Source organism: Atractosteus spatula, chromosome 8, assembly GCF_055471065.1.
Source record: "Atractosteus spatula isolate fAtrSpa1 chromosome 8, fAtrSpa1.hap1, whole genome shotgun sequence".
Taxonomy (NCBI): Eukaryota; Metazoa; Chordata; class Actinopteri; order Semionotiformes; family Lepisosteidae; genus Atractosteus; species Atractosteus spatula.
This window is the reverse complement of record NC_142713.1, coordinates 10,410,982-10,429,600: the sequence shown is the minus strand read 5'-3', so window position 1 is coordinate 10,429,600 and position 18,619 is coordinate 10,410,982. Positions and strand designations below refer to the sequence as shown.

The 18,619-nt window shown below is 41.3% G+C and overlaps 1 protein-coding gene across 1 annotated transcript in view; it reads left to right on the top strand.

Moving 5' to 3' along the window:
* The first annotated feature begins 295 nt into the window (after positions 1-295).
* dennd11 (DENN domain containing 11) overlaps positions 296-18,619 on the top strand; it is a 34,128-nt gene continuing 15,804 nt past the window's right edge. The window contains exons 1-2 of the mRNA XM_088923354.1: positions 296-769; positions 17,839-17,938. Of these exons, the coding sequence (XP_088779480.1) occupies positions 385-769; positions 17,839-17,938 (485 nt within the window). The 5' untranslated portion in view covers positions 296-384. The remainder of the gene's footprint in view (positions 770-17,838; positions 17,939-18,619) is intronic.

Here is an 18,619-nt window from a genome sequence, read left to right as displayed (position 1 = left end):
TTTATCTGTTGCGTTTATTTTTTCACGCCCGCAAAGCAATTCCACAGGTAGTGCTGTGCCTTTATTTGCTTTTGGCAGCGCTCAGGAGTGAACCTCTAGCCACTGCGTTGCGATTCTTTGCATTTTTAATGAGCTCACATGAGCGGAAGTAGTGCTCGACTCTGACGCTGTGGAAATGCCCTGTGCACTCCGGCTGGATCTGTGAGAATCACCAGTGCTCGTACGAGTAGGAAAAGTCAACAGCGATCGTCACCGGGTTTATATAACTTGCGGTCAGTTGGACCGAAACGTTGCATTACAGAGGTGTTATTTCCGTGAGCGGTCCAGCGACACCTACCCAACTTTATCCACAGATCCAAGTACAGTATTAAAGGGTCCAGCGAGATGGTAGAGCAGTCGGACCGAGCTCCGCTGCTCGACTGGGAAGAAACCCCAGCGGCCGAACCGGGTCCTGCAGCTCCGCAGGACAAGGTTCCGGAACCGAGCCCTGCCAGCTGCAGGGCGCTGGGCAGCACGGCGCCGGGCACGGGGTGGAGTACGAGCCCCGGCGGTCCGGCAGCCGGAGCAGCAGCTGTTAGAGGAGAAGCGGACAGCGAGGTAGGAGCGGTACACACGGGGCCGTGCTGGGATGCGCTGAGCCCAGTCAGAGAGAGTCCCACATACTCCGACTGGGAGTCCGGAATCGCCGTGAAGAATCAAAGGGCTCCCAACTGGGAGGAAAAAGACCAAATCGTGGCAGTTTTCGTGGTGACTTTTGATACCAGATCGGGTGAGTGAATAATTTGTCAGTAGCGTGTAAAACACATGTGGCAGTTGTATGCTTTTTCTCTTTGCATAGATACGGTTAAAGAGAAAGAGGTAGTGATAACTGGAAAGACAGGTGTCCTGAGGCATATGTGAAGTATTCGAAGAATAAAAACTTGAAAGTCTTCCCGATTATTTCCAATTAAATGAATCAGTTAATAGTACAGCACATTTTTTAGAACCTACTCTGAGACGCTCTGTCTCTTTATAAGGTGTAAAACAGGCAACGTAAATGCCGAACAAATTGTTGTGTTGTGCCTAATCTGTCAGTTCGGGATCGCATTGTAATACATTTAAATTGTGGTGTAATTGTGATGTAAATCAGCCTAGCAGAAAATTCAGCTGATGTAGGCTAATTGTTAGAATCTATTCAAGTGTCGAGTAGAAGTTCTGTTTTAGATACACTAATGCATTTTGTTCAAATTATACAGAAGACATGCCTGTGCTGTGAAATTAGAATAGTGTAAATGACTCTACATTCTGTAGTTCTGGGCTTTACTAAAGTGAGTAATTGATAGGTGTAACTCATTTGCATGTTGTAGACTTCAGTTTTCATCCATTTATCCATCCGTTTTCTAAGGCAAGATAAAACCCTGGATGGGATGCCAGTCCAGTCCTTTGCAGGGCACACATTCAGACTCATACCAGGTCCAGGTTCTCAGAATCTAGTAAACCTACCATTGTGTCTTTGGACTATGGAAGAAAACCAGAGCCCCCAGCAAAAACTTACATGAACATGAAGAGAACAGACAAACTCCACACAGACAGCACCCCAGGTCCAGACCTGAGCCCAGTATCGCTGTGCTGCAAAGCAGCAGTACTAGCCACTGTGCCGTCCCCTTAGTTTTCATCCCTATCAAATGTTTTTGCACACAGTAACTTGTTAGGTCTTTGACTCATTTGAAAGGTTTTGGTTTTTTAGAGTTTTTTGCTTGTACTTTGCTTGATGGACCACTTTAAATAGGTGCATTTACTAGTGCGGAGTAGAATGATCAGTTTAAGTAGGTGTCATAGGCCTGTTCTTTAAAGGAAATGTTGAGAGAATACGGTAATGCAGAAAATCACTTAATTTCTGCACACAACACTTTAACAGTAACATTGTACATTGGCAACTGAAATGTCTCACTCATTTCAGAATTTGAATGTTGTAACGTGCTTACATGGTGGGTTTTTAGTGGTTCTGGTTTCTAAAGGACTCCTAGACTGACCATTGTTGTTCATACTCACATGTTCTAGCGTCCTTGCACTACATTAATCTCTAATATCCCAGGTCTCGGGATGCCAGTGTGTTGGCATTGATGAAACATTGTACTGGTCTGCTGTAGAGGGCAACTGTTTTTTGTAATTGAAATTCATGACAATGATGATCACAGAACAATATGAGAACCTGTTTGCAGGTTTACATGCAGCATGTATAGATCATTGAAGCAAATATTTTATGCTGAAGCAAATAAAAATGAATGCAATCATTAGAACAGATGGATATTGCAATGCAGTAACCTGAATTATGTGCTTATGCTATGGAGAGCTAAAAAACAAAAATGGAAATATTTGCTGTACCACAGTCAACATGCAGTTCATTGTCTGATGGAAGTCCTTCCATGGGCTCATTAGAAGAGTTGGAACACATTTCATTTCCATCACCATTAGAAACAGGGCTGATATGGCAAAGGCTAAACCATAGAAAGAATGGTGGCTTAAAAGATCAGCAGTATAAATGAAAACGTGAGGTTCTGAAGAAATTAGGGTGGCTAGTTTCTTAGCTCAAGGATGTGAAGAGTTTACACAGCCAGTATATCTCTGAAAGAAAACATTGCAAAAGAGGAAGCACACACTCTGGGCCGTTTCTAACTGCTCTGACAGTATCAGAAAAGCTGATATTTCATCTTGAGAGGTGTGAGTTATGTGGTTGCAAAGCCTCAGCAAGGCTGTGTTGTATCTTCCCTTTATACAGAGCCTTCAGAAAGTATTCACCCCCCCCCCCTTGGTTTTTTCACTATTTATTATGTTGCAGACACAAACAGAAAATGACATTTATTTGATACTGATCTACAGAAGTTGCTCTATAATGTCAAAGTGAAACGACAGTCCTGGGGAATGTTTTACACACAATTTAAAAGTAAACGCTGAAATGTCTTGATTTGATAAGTAATCGCCTCTTTGCTGTGACACTCTGAAGTTTCATGACTTCGGCTCCTACTGGCTCCTAACATACAGCCAAAGAGACACTGCAGTGGCTTTCGGAACAAGAAGGTGGAGGCCAGTGAGTGGCCCTGCCACACCCCAGACTTCAATTCCAGTGAGAATCTGTTGAAAGACATGAAGATTACAGTTTGCCCGTGCTCCCCATCCAGCTTGACCCAGAGCGAGCAATTCTGCAGGGAAGAATGGGAGAAAATCCCCAAATCCAGATGTGCAGAGCTGATAAATACCCAAGAAGGCTCAAAGCTGTAATTGCTGCAAAAGTTGCTTCAACACCTTATTGGCTCAGAGGGGTGAATACTTCAGTAAACTAAATATTTCTGCTTATCATTTTTAGAAATTTATGAAACGGAATAAATATATTTTGTCCCTTTAAATTCTTGCAAATGTGTGTATTAGGGGGGAAAAAATCATATCGATGCATTAAATATTCTGGTCGAAACACAACAGTATTTGCAGTTGCTTAGGGAGGTCAGTTATTTCTAAAGGCACTGTGTTGTATAAAAAGAAAATGTAGTGTACATTGACAGACAAAAGACATACAGAAGTATAGTTCTACTATGTTTTGTAAAGGAATGTACTGACATCTTAATTACCACTTGCTAGTATGAAAGTGTTTATTTAACAGAAGGGGTGTCATTGACAAATATTGTAGTTAAATACTGTACTACCGGCTAGAACACACTAGTGAAATAATCTTTTTCCTGATGGGTTTTGTAGAATTTCTTTTTGCTAAGCGTGAACAAAAACAAAGGAGAAATTGGCTTACAGAGTTAAATAGACTTCAGTTAAATGGTCTTGAAAGGCTGAAATTGACGTTCTGGGTTTATTTCGGTCTGTCACGGGATTTCTCATACTTTCACTCAGATTCTCCCTCAGGTTCAGAATGTTACACATAAATTAAAAAAGAAAAGTTCCTCATCCATCAGCTTTTAGTGTGAATGTTCCCTGTGGTTATTTGGACTGAAACGCAAGCTCACAGTTATTGTTTCTGGAACTGAGGAGCTCCATCTAGAATAGATTATGTGACTGACTGAGCTGATACCATTAAGTACTTTTAATTTATCCTCCTGCATTCTGAAACTTGCCATTGTATAAAAATGGTCATTCTTCAATGAAAAGTCCGAAAGGATTGGGTAAGTGTATAGTTGCTTAAACCTCAGTTTGGCTGATCAAGGTAGAAAACTGCCTGTTCCTGTGCACCTTTTCTGTGTGAATGCAGCTTTAATGTTTTCCTCGAGTGTCGGGTGACTCACAGACATCATATGACTGTGCCTGGGCTATCAGGTCTCTGGTGTAAGGTGCAGGATTGTGCTGATTAATTTTTAACAAGGGACCAATCTTTTCATGAGAAAATATGTATGTATTAGCAGTGGGACCAGTGGCTTTTGTTAGCAGGTATGTAAATGTGTTATCCAGAAGTCTCCACTATCAGCAAAAGTATTTTCTGCTTTAAACCAGTTTTCACATAGGTCTGTACCTGGGCCCAGAACTCTCTCTGGCAGCGAGTGCTTGCTAAGGGCAAACCTTCTTTCTTTGAGTAAAGTTCTTTTGGACACCCAGGTTTGGCTCCTGCGTAGGCATTGTGGTGTAGCCTGAGCTGCAGGAATATGTATTACATTTTCTGAAAGGAAGAACACCTTTTCCTCTGCTGAACCTGTTATTTAAAAATGTAGAGCCTCAGCATTGGCCTCCAGAGAATTCACAGCAGTGTGGCCTTGTCTAAGAGTTGCCTGAAAGATATCAGCTACATATTCGCTCTATATTGTCTTGGAAGGTAGCCAGGTATATTCTTCCAAATTTGGCAGGAAAGCTTTGTGATTTCTGCATCAGAAAATGTAAGCGATTGCAAATTTGGTCATTTTCATTTGTTGGTGTATAAATACATCAACACACTCATTGAAATTTTACTTGTACTCTAAAATCAAATAAAAAGCTGGGAGTCTGCTTTCAGGAAGCTAAGAGTAAAAGAAATAGTGTCGTTTTTTTAACCATTACTGCTTAAAGAAGAATTTAAGTATACTATATATAAGTTCCTGTCAGAGCTCTGGCTAACCAGCAGGTAACACAGTTTTTGGCTAAAGCAGTGTTTATATTTGGGTGTCTCTGAGAATTAAAACCATCTTAGCCTTTATTATCCCTTGCTTCTCTTGAATCACCTGACATGTACAGGTGAGGAATCTGGGAATTGTAGTTTCCAAACCCATCTGGCATTATTGGATCTGGTGTCGCGTTATATGTGTCATACGGTTCCTTCAGAAAGTATTCACCCCCCTCCCTGAACAAATGTAAATATTGTTGTGTTATGACCAACATTTCTAATGCATCAAAATGACTTTTTCCCTTGATTCTCACAACATGTGCAACAATTTAAAAGGGCAAAATATTTTAATGTATAACGCAATTATGAAATATAACTGAAAACAGTATTCAGTCCTCGAATCAGTACTTTGTAGAAGCACCTTGGCAGCAATTACAGATTTGGGCATACACTTGGGTACGGCTGTAAGAGCTTTGCGTGTCTGGATTTAGGGATTTTCTCCCATTCTTCCTTCCTAGCTCTGTCAAGTTGGGTGAGAAGAGTCCGTGAACTGCAATCTTCCAGGCCTTCCCCAAATTAGCCAGCATCTTCCCCAGATTAGCCAGCAGCCATATCACCCTGCAACTCACAAGTGGCAACCCACTGAAGCTAAGCAGGTGTGAGCCTGGTCAGTACCTGGATGGGAGACCTCCGTGGAAAAACTAAGGTTGCTGCTGGAAGAGGTGTTAGTGGGGCCAGCAGGGGGCGCTCACCCTGCAGTCCATGTGGGTCCTAATGCCCCAGTATAGTGATGGGGACACTATACTGTAAACAGGTGCTGTCCTTCGGATGAGACGTAAAACCGAGGTCCTGACTCTCTGTGGTCATTAAAAATCCCAGGGTGTTTCTCGAAATGAGTAGGGGTGTAACCCCGGCGTCCTGGCCAAATTTTCCATTGGCCCTTACCAATCATGGCCTCCTAATAATCCCCTAATGAATTGGCTATATTACTTTGCTCTCCTCCCCACTGATAGCTGATGTGTGGTGAGTGTTCTGGTGTTCTGTCGCATCATCCAGGTGGGGCTGCACATTGGTGGTGGTGGAGGGGAGTCCCCATTACCTGTAAAGCGCTTTGAGTGGAGTGTCCAGAAAAGCGCTATGTAAGTGTAAGCAATTATTATTATTATTATTATTCTTAATGGGATCATGCTGGATCATGAATCTGTGCCCCTGTCTGACATCACCTGCTAACTGACTCAGGTTTTCCTGAAGGATTTCTTTATATTTGTCTCTTCTTTGTTTCCTCTATCCTGAAAAGTGTCCCAGTGAGACTTAATAATATAAGATGATGCTGCCAGCACTGTGCTTCACGGCAGGAATGCTGGTACATGAGTATGAACTGTCTTCAGTTTGTGCCAGGCATAGTGCTTTGCATTCAGGCCAAAGGCTCCAATTTTTGTTTCATCACACCAGAGAATCTTTTCAGAATCATTTTTATTCGCCAGTTCGTGTCAGGTACAGGAATTTGCCTTGGCATATTTGCAACCTGCATAACATAAAAAATCACACAGGTGCAAAAGGAGCATTAACATTACTGGCATAATTACATTGGACAATATACAAAAGACGGGGAGACACAAAAACACAGTCACAGTATGTGCTCACAGTACAGTACAGATGTGCGGAACATGTAGACATGACAGTATATATAAGACAGAAGTGCGTTCACATTTTACAGTATACAGTGCACATGTACAAACAATAGACATTATAGTATATGCAAGACACATGGCAAGTATGGTCTGCGGAGTTAGGTGCAACTGTGGAAACATGTTGGGAAAACGCACCAGTTCTTAAGTGCAAAATGTACAAGATGTATGAACCAAGCTGGCAACAATACTAATTCAAAGTTTGTCAGCTGAAATGGGGAGTTGTAGGGGGAGGATGCTGGTGAAGCAGAAATATGGCATTGGGAAAGAAACTGTTCGAGCGTCTGATGGCTTTGATTGCCTTGAAGCGTTTTCCGGAGGGAAGCTTTTGAAATAAACGATGTCCCGCGTGGGAGGGATCTGCAGCAGTCTTGGTGGTCCGAGTCACTGCTCTAGATTTGTAAAGCATGGTGAGGGATGGAAGGCTACAGCCAATCACTTTCTCAGCACACTTGATAATGTGCTGCAATTGGTTTTTGGACTGTGCAGTAGCGGAGCCAAACCAGACAATAATAGAGGATGTTTTATGATTATGTACTATTTTGGCACATAGTCTCATGTTCTGCCATGTGTGTTTTTGGGGACTCTAGGTGTGCTATTACCTTTCAACTAGCCACTATCCCATAGAGGATAAATCTATGTAGTGCTGCAAAGTTTTTTGTCCTTTGACAGGTTCTCCCATCTCAGCCATGGATCTCCAGTTCTGTCAGAATGGTCATTGGGTTTTTGATCATCTCTCTGACCAAAGTCCTTCTGACCTGTTTGCTCAGTTTGGGAAGGACCACCTGCTGTAGGAAGAGTCTCAGTTGTTCGGTATTTTTTTCCATTTCCTAGTAATGGCATGGCTGTGCGTCATGACTTTCAGCAACCTTAATATGTTTTTATTTTACTCCCCAGATCTACTGTATGCTTCCTTACAATTCTGTGGCATAGTTGTGTGGATAGATTTTTGGTCCTCATGGTAGACTTCCTGCTCTGACATTCAAATGAAGGACCTTTTAGAGACAGGTGTATTTGTTCTGAATCAGGTCAACCAGTTGATCTGGCCACAGGTGGACTCCATCCAAGAGTGATCTTACAAGGTTACTAGATGCACCTGGCTCAGTTTGGAGTGTCAAGGGTGGTGTATACTTATCAAATCAAGACCTTTCAGTGTTTTCTTTTAAATTAAACATAAAAGAGTTCATTCCATTTTGATATTATAGAGTAATTTGTGTAGATCAATGACAAAACAAGTCCATATAAATGTATTTCCATTTCAGTTTGCAAAGTAACTGATTGTGGAACAATCCAAGAGGGGTGAACACTTTCTGAAGGCACTGTGTAAAGTGAAGATTGAACCCAGCATTGCTGAGGCTTTGCAACCACTTAACTCACACCCCTCAAGATGAAATATCAGGTTGTCTAATACTGCAGAAGAGTGAAAAACTGTCCAGAGTGTGAGCTTCCTCTTTTGCAGCGGTTTTCTGAAAACACAGTATATACAGTACATGTACGTATTATGTATGCTTTTTAAACAAAACACAGTTCTGTGGTTCGTTTCTGTAACACCTGTAGCAATATTCACTTTAAAAGACCGTGCATATATGGAATCATTTGTAATTCACAACATATGACATCATTGACCTCCATGAAAAAATCCCAGGGCACTTCTCGAAAAGAGAAGGGGATAGCCCTGCCATCTGGACAAATGTCCCCCTGGCATATACCAGTCATGGCCTCCTAATAATCCCCATCTATGAATTGGCTTCATCACTCTGTTCTCCTCCCCACTGATAGCTGATGTGTGGTGAGCGTTCTGGCGCACTATGGCTGCTGTCGCATCATCCAGGTGGATGCTGCACATTGGTGGTGGTGGAGAGGAGTCCCCATTACCTGTAAAGAGCTTTGAGTGGAGTGTCCAGAAAAGTGCTATATAAGTGTAAGCAATTATTATCATTAATTATTATAATTGAAAATAGATGAATGCATTTGGAAGATACTGTGTATGTAACAGTTTTCAGATAAGCAGGCAGTCTTTTTGTGTCAGTTTGTAAGAATTAAATATTTAAAATCGGTTGTTACTTAGTGAGGGTATTTATTTTCCGGACGTCCTGGGAAGTCCCGCACAAGGTTTGTGAGCGGTAGTCCGAGGAGTGTTTACCTCGGCTGTGGCTTTATTGTTAAAATAGCAAAAAGTGAGACAGCATTGGCTGGGGGTGGATTTTCGGTTGAAGTTTCAAAGGCTGCGGTTCAGTAAAGATGGAGAGTGAAGAGGGCAGAGGTGTTGTGGCGCTTAAACAGAACACCACAAATTTATTTAAAAACACATTTGCTTATACTTCTTTATTATTTGCGTATGTTACAAATAATAATATAATAAAACCTGTGATGGAGGCAGAATCTAACAGTCGTTATGTTATTAAAGTGGGTCCTCGCATACAAATCTTCGTAATTTAAAAAACAAGTTTCAGTATTATTATCAAGGTCTCTTAAAATTATGTATGACGTTACAAATCTGGGGGTGCTCAAATTATTAGTGAGGGCGGTTATTACATTAGATAACAATCAGATTTCTGACATCATCTTGCTATGCAAGCAAAAAATAAAGATGAATAATTTCACCCCCTAATGTCTGGGAATGCCAAGTGTTATACAATATGTACAATTCTGTGATTTTCAGAGGCCCGCTTTTTTTCCAACAAAGAAAATCCTCTATTCCGTCCTTATAATCTCAATACAAAATACCCTGACCAGGCCCAAGGGAGAGAATGCGCATCCTGATGCTCACAAATGAAGGGGAATCCACTTCCATATTCTAAACACATTCTGTTATTAACACCAGGAGAGATGTTTTTAGCCTGCAGATTCTACAATAATGAAAATCGAAATTTCTAAATAAGACTATAAGATCTCAAATACAGTAAAGCATGGAGTCTGGTACTCTTCCAACATTCAAATAACCCGGGCACTTATGTAATTTGAAGTCTAATTGGAAGGAGACAGTCTTGCAAGGCACATTCTTTTGATGGAGAAGATGATGGTTGATGATGACAACTGACCTTCTTTCCTCTTTGTTCTTTCTTGTTCCTTAGTTTATTTTTTTCTGTATGCCTGTTTTTATGTTATGGTCCATTCCCATGGAGGTTAGCTTAATGACCTCACTAGGATTGGCCTGGTTACTGCTCAATATAGCTGTCCCAAGGATCTGTTGTAAATTGGGAATTTATGAATTTGATTAAATTATTGTACTACTTCTTTGATTATTCATGTCTTCATATATTCTATATCATCTGTGTAAATACAGAAAAAAATTAGCTAATTAACAGAAACCTTCAAAATATGGTACCTTTGACTACACATTTTGCTAAACCTGCTGAATCTCAGCTGTCCTTCAAGCCACAACAATAGAAATAAAACGTTGTTGAAAGTAACATGAGTACATAAGGTTGCTCATATACAGAGCAGTGAAGGCCTGTCTGCGTTTGGCACTGTAAGGTCACATTCAAGACCTTGGTGACTTTGCCGTGTACAGCCAGCAGCCATATCACCCTGCAACTCACAACTGGCAGCCCACTGAAGCTCAGCAGGTGTGAGCCTGGTCAGTACCTGGATGGGAGACCTCCTGGGAAAAACTAAGGTTGCTGCTGGAAGAGGTGTTAGTGGGGCCAGCAGGGGGCGCTCACCCTGCGGTCCATGTGGGTCCTAATGCCCTAGTATAGTGACGGGGACACTATACTGCAAACAGGCGCCGTCCTTCGGATGAGACGTAAAACTGAGGTCTTGACTCTCTGTGGTCATTAAAAATCCCTGGGCATTTTTCAAAAAGAGTAGGGGTGTAACCCCGGCGTCCTGGCCAAATTTCCCATTGGCCCTTACCAATCATGGCCTCCTAATAATCCCCCTCTATGAATTGGCTTCATTACTCTGTTCTCCTCCCCACTGATAGCTGATGTGTGGTGAGCGTTCTGGCGCACTATGGCTGCCGTCGCATCATCCAGGTGGGGCTGCACATTGGTGGTGGAGGAGGGGGGTCCCCATTATCTGTAAAGCACTTTGAGTGGAGTGTCCAGAAAAGCGCTATATAAGTGTAAGCAATTATTATTATTATTATTATTATTATTATTACTACACTTTTAGCCTATGAAGGGACTTAATGTTTCAACAATAACAGGATCAGAAGCTCAGTAGCCTCTGCAAAGTAGAACACAGTCCAAAAAGTTTTTCCCTATATTTAAGTAGTGCTTTTCATCTGTTCCCATAAAACCATCAAATACATAGAAATATATACATATATATTATACTTAGAAAGGGCGCTCAAGTCATCGCCCACTGCAGTGCAGCACCTACGTAGGTGAGACACAGTGGCCATTATCCACCAGCATAATGAGAAGAAACGTTAGAAATTGCTTTGACAATTGAATTAAGTTATCAGGACCTCTTGCCGTCCCCTCACAGTGCCCCTGTCACCATACTGGACAGTTGTCTTGGAAATTCTGGTGCAGCTCAAGGTCATTCACTTGTTAGAAGAGGGTTCTTTTCCAACAATAGGAAGTTCTTTACAAAGAGAATTATTAACGGACAGTGTACAGTATGTTGCCAGATCATGTTGTGGAAGAAGCTTACCTGGATCTGTCGCAGTTTGTATGTGATTGGCTAAGAAGACTTCTTGTATTCTTTCATGTTGAAGTTGTCATATACCTTTGCTTGGGACAGCATTCAAGATGTCAAGCTCAGTTGTTAAAATCATTTGTCTGTTTCTCTTTATTTATGTTCTTTTCTCTTGCCTTGTGGGGAGAGGATCTTGGCACGACCACAGAACTGTATGCCAGCAGCTGGCGCCCTGGGAAAAAGCCTCCCCTCTTTAGGTAAAACCTAAAGGTAAAAAAGGAGATTTAATTATTCGGTTTGTTCTTCCGTATGTCTAACCAAATAGCAAAATAAATGTGTTTACAAAATTAAAAAAAAAAAGAACACTCTGCTCTTAAGACATGATTTTTCTTGCCTTAGATTTTGCAAACTCGGACTGTAGTTCTTTGAGATTTGATGTCCTGTTGACATTGTAGCCAGTTCAACAAGTCTCTCTTGCCCCATTGTTGAGTGCTACAGTGAGCTCCCTGCTAGCTACAGAAACAGGTAAAGATAAAAGAATGTGTAGAGCTCTGAAGATATTGAGAAAACTGATCATCTATTTTCGTCAGTAGCCTGCAGCTCTCAACTGGCTGCTTTCTGAAGTTAGGCAGGGTGGAGCCTGGTCAGTACCTGGATGGGAAACCTTCTGGGAAGCTATGGTTGCTGCTGGAAGTGATGTTAGTGGGACCAGGGGGGACCCTGCGGTCTGTGTGGGTCCTAATGCCCCGGTATAGTGGTGGGGACACTATACTGTAGTGGGCGCCGTCTTTCGGATGAGACGTTAAACCGAGGTCCTGGCTCTCGGTGGTCATTAAAGATCCCCGTGCATTTCTCGATAAGAGTAGGGAGTTATCCTGGTGTCTGGGCGAAATTTCCCCTCTCGGCCTTTACCGTGGCCTCCAAATTGTCCCCATGTATGACTGGCTTGCACTTACCCTGCGATTGACTGGCGCCCCATCCAGGGTGTACCCTGCCTTGTGCTCATTGCTTGCCAGGTGGGCTCTGGCTTCCCGCGACATCGTATGGTATAAAGTGGTTTGGTAAATTACATGATATAATCTATTTTCACAAATAAACTTCAGGAGTGGAATTTTCCTGTTGTCCTGAAAAATACTCAAGTTCACCAACTCGTACAAAAACCGGCAGCATCAACCTACAATATCTTTTGAATTTCCGTGTATCAATGCCAACTCTAGTTTTATGCAAACTTCCCTTATCTATTTTACTGTTTTCTTTTGGAAGGTGATGATATCCTATTAAAAGCCAAATACTGACTCTAGCTGCTGCAGCTGTTTAAATCTGTTTAAATCTTTTGTAAACCGAACAGCTGTATCAAGTATTGCAAAGTAGGAATTCACTCGGAAACTCTGTTTTGGGTTCTGAATGGGTGTATCTAGTCCTTCATAAGAAAACTGTTATTTCTTTTGCCAAAAGCAAACTGGCTCAGTTTCAAATCTGTCGGAAAGTCTATTTCTTTCGTATGTTCAAGTTCTTTCCCTGAAGCTGCTGGGTAGTGAGATTAATCTAAAAAAGTATACTGTACCACAAAATAAGCGAACTAAAAAATTTGAAGATGTAAAGGCCATTTTGTGAGAGCTTTTGCATCTGAACATGCTGTATTGCCAGATGGTTCAGTATACTGTAGGTGGTGTAATCAGAAATTTTAATTTCGGCGTTGTAAATATTTCCTAGTTCATTGCAAAGAGGCTTTAAATGAATGGTTATTTTCAGTTACAGCAACAGCTAAACAACACTATGCATTACACAACACACAACATAAAAGTTACACTATTTACAAAACAAGGCGTCTCATCTCAGAGGCTTAAGGTCTGTAAATTCAGAAACCCAGAATGTTAACCGTGTAGCCTGAAATTCTATATAAAACCTAAACAGGCCAACAGGAGAAACACCCAGCATCCTAAAATAACAGAACCCAGTACTGAATCTCCCTTCCTTAAATTCTAATTGTCCAAAAGTGAAGGGGACTGAATCTATCCATTTGAAAAATGCATCACCAAATTCAGAAACAGAACAAGGTCCACTCACCTGGTGCTTCTGCTTCCTTCTGTCAATTCCCTGTCTCTCTGTTCATCTCTTTTCTCTTTTTTTTGACCCTGTGTTTCTACAATTGGTTTTTAATTTTATGACCTCATAAGTCGTGAAATTATTATCAGATGTATCCAGACTATTAGATGTCCATATATTATTATGTACATAATATATATAAGAAATGTACAGTTGATATTGCTAAGATTAATAACAGGTATAATAATAGGTATTCACATTCTGGATTTATAAGTCTGAAGTACGTTAACCGGCGATATGGCAATAACAAGGACACCATGGTGAACACCTTGGACAGTAGTGGTGTACCCTACTGAAATGGAGTGACAAAGCATGCAGTGAGATTGAAATTAATACTTTATCTTGGTCTACTGTAAGCGAATTTGACATGTCAATAATAATTTTGACATTTGTTCCATCTTAGGTTTTTGCCTATGACTAGGACTAGTCTCAAGTACTAAAATAATCCTTAAACCTTTATAATACACTTTTCTAGACGCTCCCTCAGTGCACTTTACAGGTAATGGGGACTCCTCTCCATCACCACCAGTGTGTTTCCCCCAACTGGGTGAAGTGCGCCAGTATGCTCACCACACATCAGCTATTAGTGGGGAGGAGAACAGAGTGATGAAGCCGGTTCAGAGATGGGGATTATTAGGAGGCCATGATTGGTAAGGCTCAGGGGGAAATTTGGCCAGCACATCAGGGTTAACTACTAATCTACTCTTCTTGTGAAAAGTGTTGGGATTTTTAATGACCATGGAGAGTGAGAAAACTATTTTTACATCTCATCCGAAGGACGGCGCCTTTTTACAGTGTAGTGTATAGTTTTACAGTATAGTGAGTGAAATATAATTGTATTCCCTCCTTAAATACACATGAATTGATACTTACGTCTTATTTAATTTGTATTTTTTACATCTTTTATTTTTTTGACTACTTTTTTTGTTTAGAAGATGAAATTTGTGAGCTCTTAGAAGGTTTTTGTGCACAGTGGTCTAAGAGAAATACAGACAGTGAAGTTGTCTTCTTGACAGCCACTGTATTAGAACTCATTAATGGCCTTTAAATGTGATGTCTTCCCAAATCTACCAAATCTTGACTTTGTAAAATTAATTCTTACTCGCTTTCAAAGGGTGTTTTAGAGGAGACACAGGCCAGCTTATTAGGTTTAATCTTATGTATACGTCAGGATCAACAATGTACTGGAAATGTGGGCGCACAAGTGGAATTAACAAGAAAGAACTAAAAACGGGATCCCCATCTTCACACACAGTATCAGGTGTCCATAACAAACCCAGCCGTGTTGAAAGCCGAATTTATGAGATCCCTTTAAACAGTGGCTGTAGGAGATCCACTGGTCAATAAAGTTACAACCAAATAAAACAGATGGACTCTTCATTTGTAACCTTCTCTGGAATAATCTTACTGTATTCTTTTTAAGCAGGAATGCCTTCATAATCACAGGATAGTTGTAGAAATTAATTGGCCAGTCTCGGATCCGCAGTGCTGAGAACCAAAATCGAAGCACATCCCTCAGGTTGAACAACAGAGATGGCTAGAGTGCCACCAGAAGATTAACACAAACCACCCTGGATGTTTGGTGGATTTAAGCTGACAGGAGACAGCGGTATCTGATCAGCCTGGACGATTACTCTTTTTCTCCTAACCACAGCTTCCCTTTTCTTTTAAACCACAAGAGAGAGAGAAAGCGAAGTGCTCAGAGGAGTGTTGAGTCATGTCACGAACTGTGACAGCCTCTGCAGCAGTGATAGCCAAAGCCTGTTTTTTCTTCATACTTTCTTAGTATTGTTTAACCAATGTCTTTTCTTTTTTTCCTGTGTAACAACACAAAGGTTGCAACAAGATAAAATAGTGTGTTCTAAAATAACAAAAGCAGCTTATCAGCACAGTGTGTGTTTTCATTCAAGACAAAGATGAAAGATGAAAGATGAAAGAGATTGCTCTTCCTACGCCAGCCTGGAGAAATCGTGTGCAGATGTTCAGCGCAAATTCTGTGACTTTTGACTGGGTTGTAGCAGTAGATCTTGGGGAAGGAGGCTTGTTCTCTCACTGGCTTTCTGTGAGAGGAAGTAACGTGTTGAGTTGTTTGGTTTGTGGCACTGAGCTGCAAAAAACATTTGAAGCACGTGAGACTAGTTGCACTTAATAGCAGGGTAGTTTTGTTGTGAAAAACACTTGTCACGATTCAGCAGTGGCTAAGGTGTGAAGCTGGCATTTTGGACAATGTCTGTATCCTATATTTAGATGTAAATAGATAAGAACTATATGCTTATGTAGGCCTTTAATCAAAGGCCTCAATAGCCGGGCATCAATAACAGGATAGAGTTTTCCGAAGTGTATCAAAAGGTCATTTTATCTTTTGTTAGGAATGTGTAATTGTACATGTACTATCTGCCAAAAGATTCATAAAAACAATTTTAACCTAAATCTGTTTAATTACTGAGTAGTAAAGCAGAGTGAGTTTACACATCGTATTGTAAAGGAAAACTTGTTTTATTACTGGTAATTTCATTAATTTAGCCCATGGGGTTAGATCTCATTTATTTATAAAATGGTCAGAAATTATGACTACTGAAAGACAAACAGAACATGTTGACCTTTACCTTTTTACAGCTTGTAATTCCATGCCCATCTTTTCTTTTTTGTATATTGTGGTACCTGTACTCCTTTTCAAGTGTTAAAGTTTAATCATTGCCTTTTGTACATTTTATTATCTGATATACAATATGGTAGCAGGGTGCCGTAATTAGCATGGCTGCCGCAGAGTGCTGAGGCCCTGGGTTCATTTCTTTGGGTGCTGTCTGTGTGGAGTTTGTATGCCCTCCCCTCTGTGATCCCATGGGTTTCCCTACACAGTCCAAAGACATGCTGGGCTGTTGATTAGCTTCCGTAAAAACTGGTCTGTGTGCACATTATTTGTGTCAGTGTGTGCCCTGTGATGATCTTGCGTCCCATCCAGGGTGTATCCCAGTTTGCACCCACGTGGCTTGCTGGGTTAGGATCCGGCTCCCCACCGTGACCCTGTACCGGATAAAAAGGTTTAGAAAATGGATGGATGGATTAGCTAAATATGACAGTTCCTATTGCAGTTTGACGATGACAATACAGAAAACACAGAAGTGTCTGAACGGTTTTTTAAAGGGGCATTTGATCTGTGCAGTGTCCAAGCACGTTCTTGGTTCTTGGCGGAGCGGTGGCTCTGTGGCTAAGGATCTGCGTCTGTGGCTGGAAGGTTGCCGGTTCGTATCCTGCGGCCGGCAGAGGAATTCTACTCCGTTGGGTCCCTTAACCCCAGCTGCTCCAGGGGCGCAGTATAAATGGCTGACCCTGCGCTCTGACCCCCAGCTTCTCTCCCTGTCTGTGTGTCTCATGGAGAGCAAGCCTGGGGTATACCTAATGCAAGAAATTGTGTATGGCCAATAAAGTGATCTACTCTTATCTTGCACAGACTGCCATTGATTAAGGTCTCTCCCTCAGTCTCACTGCAAACAGTTGGCAGCTTTGCGTTCACGCTGAGACTGCCTGTGCGTGTTTTGGTGGACGGTTGCAATGATGACTTAAAGTGACTTTTTTTTCTCTTCAACACCTGCAATTTGAGTTTAATTGTTTGTGTAATTGGTGATGATCTTCTGTGCAGTGGAAAGAATGAAAGGATGGGCACTTTCCATCTCATGCTGTGCTGTCTTAGACTATAATGTCGGGCTTGGACGATAGAATGAGATTGGGAGATGGCAGATCTAACTTGTGCTGTAGCAATTTCCTGAGAACCTCCAGACCACAGCAGTGTCAGCCCCCTGCCAGTGTTTTTTGTGATGTAGAAATGTATAGGTTGATATACAAGGATGGAACAGAGGGTCCCATTGCATAGCATTATAATACATTTCAGGCTTTATGGGCTGCAGGCAATTGTATGGAAAGTATAGATAACGTACAATAGGGCAGTGTAAAGCTACTGGCTGTCTGAGTGTGTAAAAATTTCTGCTAGTGTAAAATATAAACTGGGTGAAACTGCTATGCTTTAGGCACCTTATTTTGTATTCCCAGTAGGGAGAAATTATACAATCCAAAATGACAATGGCACTTAAATTGGTTTTTCAAAAAATGAGAAGAAAATGTGGATGATTATGGATTAAAAAGAAAAATTAAAGAAAAAATGGGTAATTATACTATTTGTAGAAATTTATGTTGTTATTTAAACTTAATATTTTTAAAAACTGTGCTTATAATTGTTAGAGTATTTAAATAAATATGAGTGTTGGAGTCATTACTCAGGTCTTTTAAAGTTTTCATAAGTGTGCTGATATTACAGCTGGATTAGAAAATGCAGTTGATTGACTTTAGGGCGCTATTGAGTACTGACTCAGAAATGAATGCACTGGAAAACGAAGTCGCTTTTCTTTTCAGGCAATATCGTGGAATGGTGTTTGCCTCGGGATATAAATCTTGACGGTGTGGAGTTCAAATCTATGGCCAGTGGGTCACATAGAGTTGCCTCAGACTTCATGTAAGTTTTTTATTCTTTGAATTCTTTGAAAACAGTGTTTTGCTTTTAATACAACAAATAAAAAAATCTAAGCTCTGTATTTTTTTGTTTACTCATAGGATTTTGCAGTTGGCAGTTATGTTTTTCACATTTTGGTTCAAGGCTACAAACTGCTTGACTTCCCACAGGGGAGAATGAGGAGGTGTAGGCAGACTCCTCTGACCGTTGAACCCCACAGGACACTCAGCCCCGTATTGGAGCTTCAGTGCTGATTAGAGAGGCTGGTCTCAGCACCGCGGTACTGACAGCACCACAGACCAGCATGCGCCCAGGAGAAGGCAGGGGTTGCTGTGTTTGCTGAGACCTGAGACAAGGCCCATCATACACTTGGCATCACTCGCCCACCTGGGGGAAATCCTGGTCACAGCTGGTTAGTGACATGAACCATGCTGGAGCCTGTGATGCTTGTATTATAGAACTCAACCTGCGAACAGGCCAGAGCCTTTACCAGTTTTTTTTTTTAAAGAATAAAGCTTTAACCAATAATTTTTAAAAACTTTTTAGCTGCCCAGCCCCAACTCCTGCACCTGCGTGGGAGAGCAGAATGAGACATTTAGATTTGTCGAGAAGAGCCACTGAGAGTTGAGAGAGTCTAAAACAAGCTACCCAATCATGTTGTCAAAACTGCCACCCTTGCTTCTT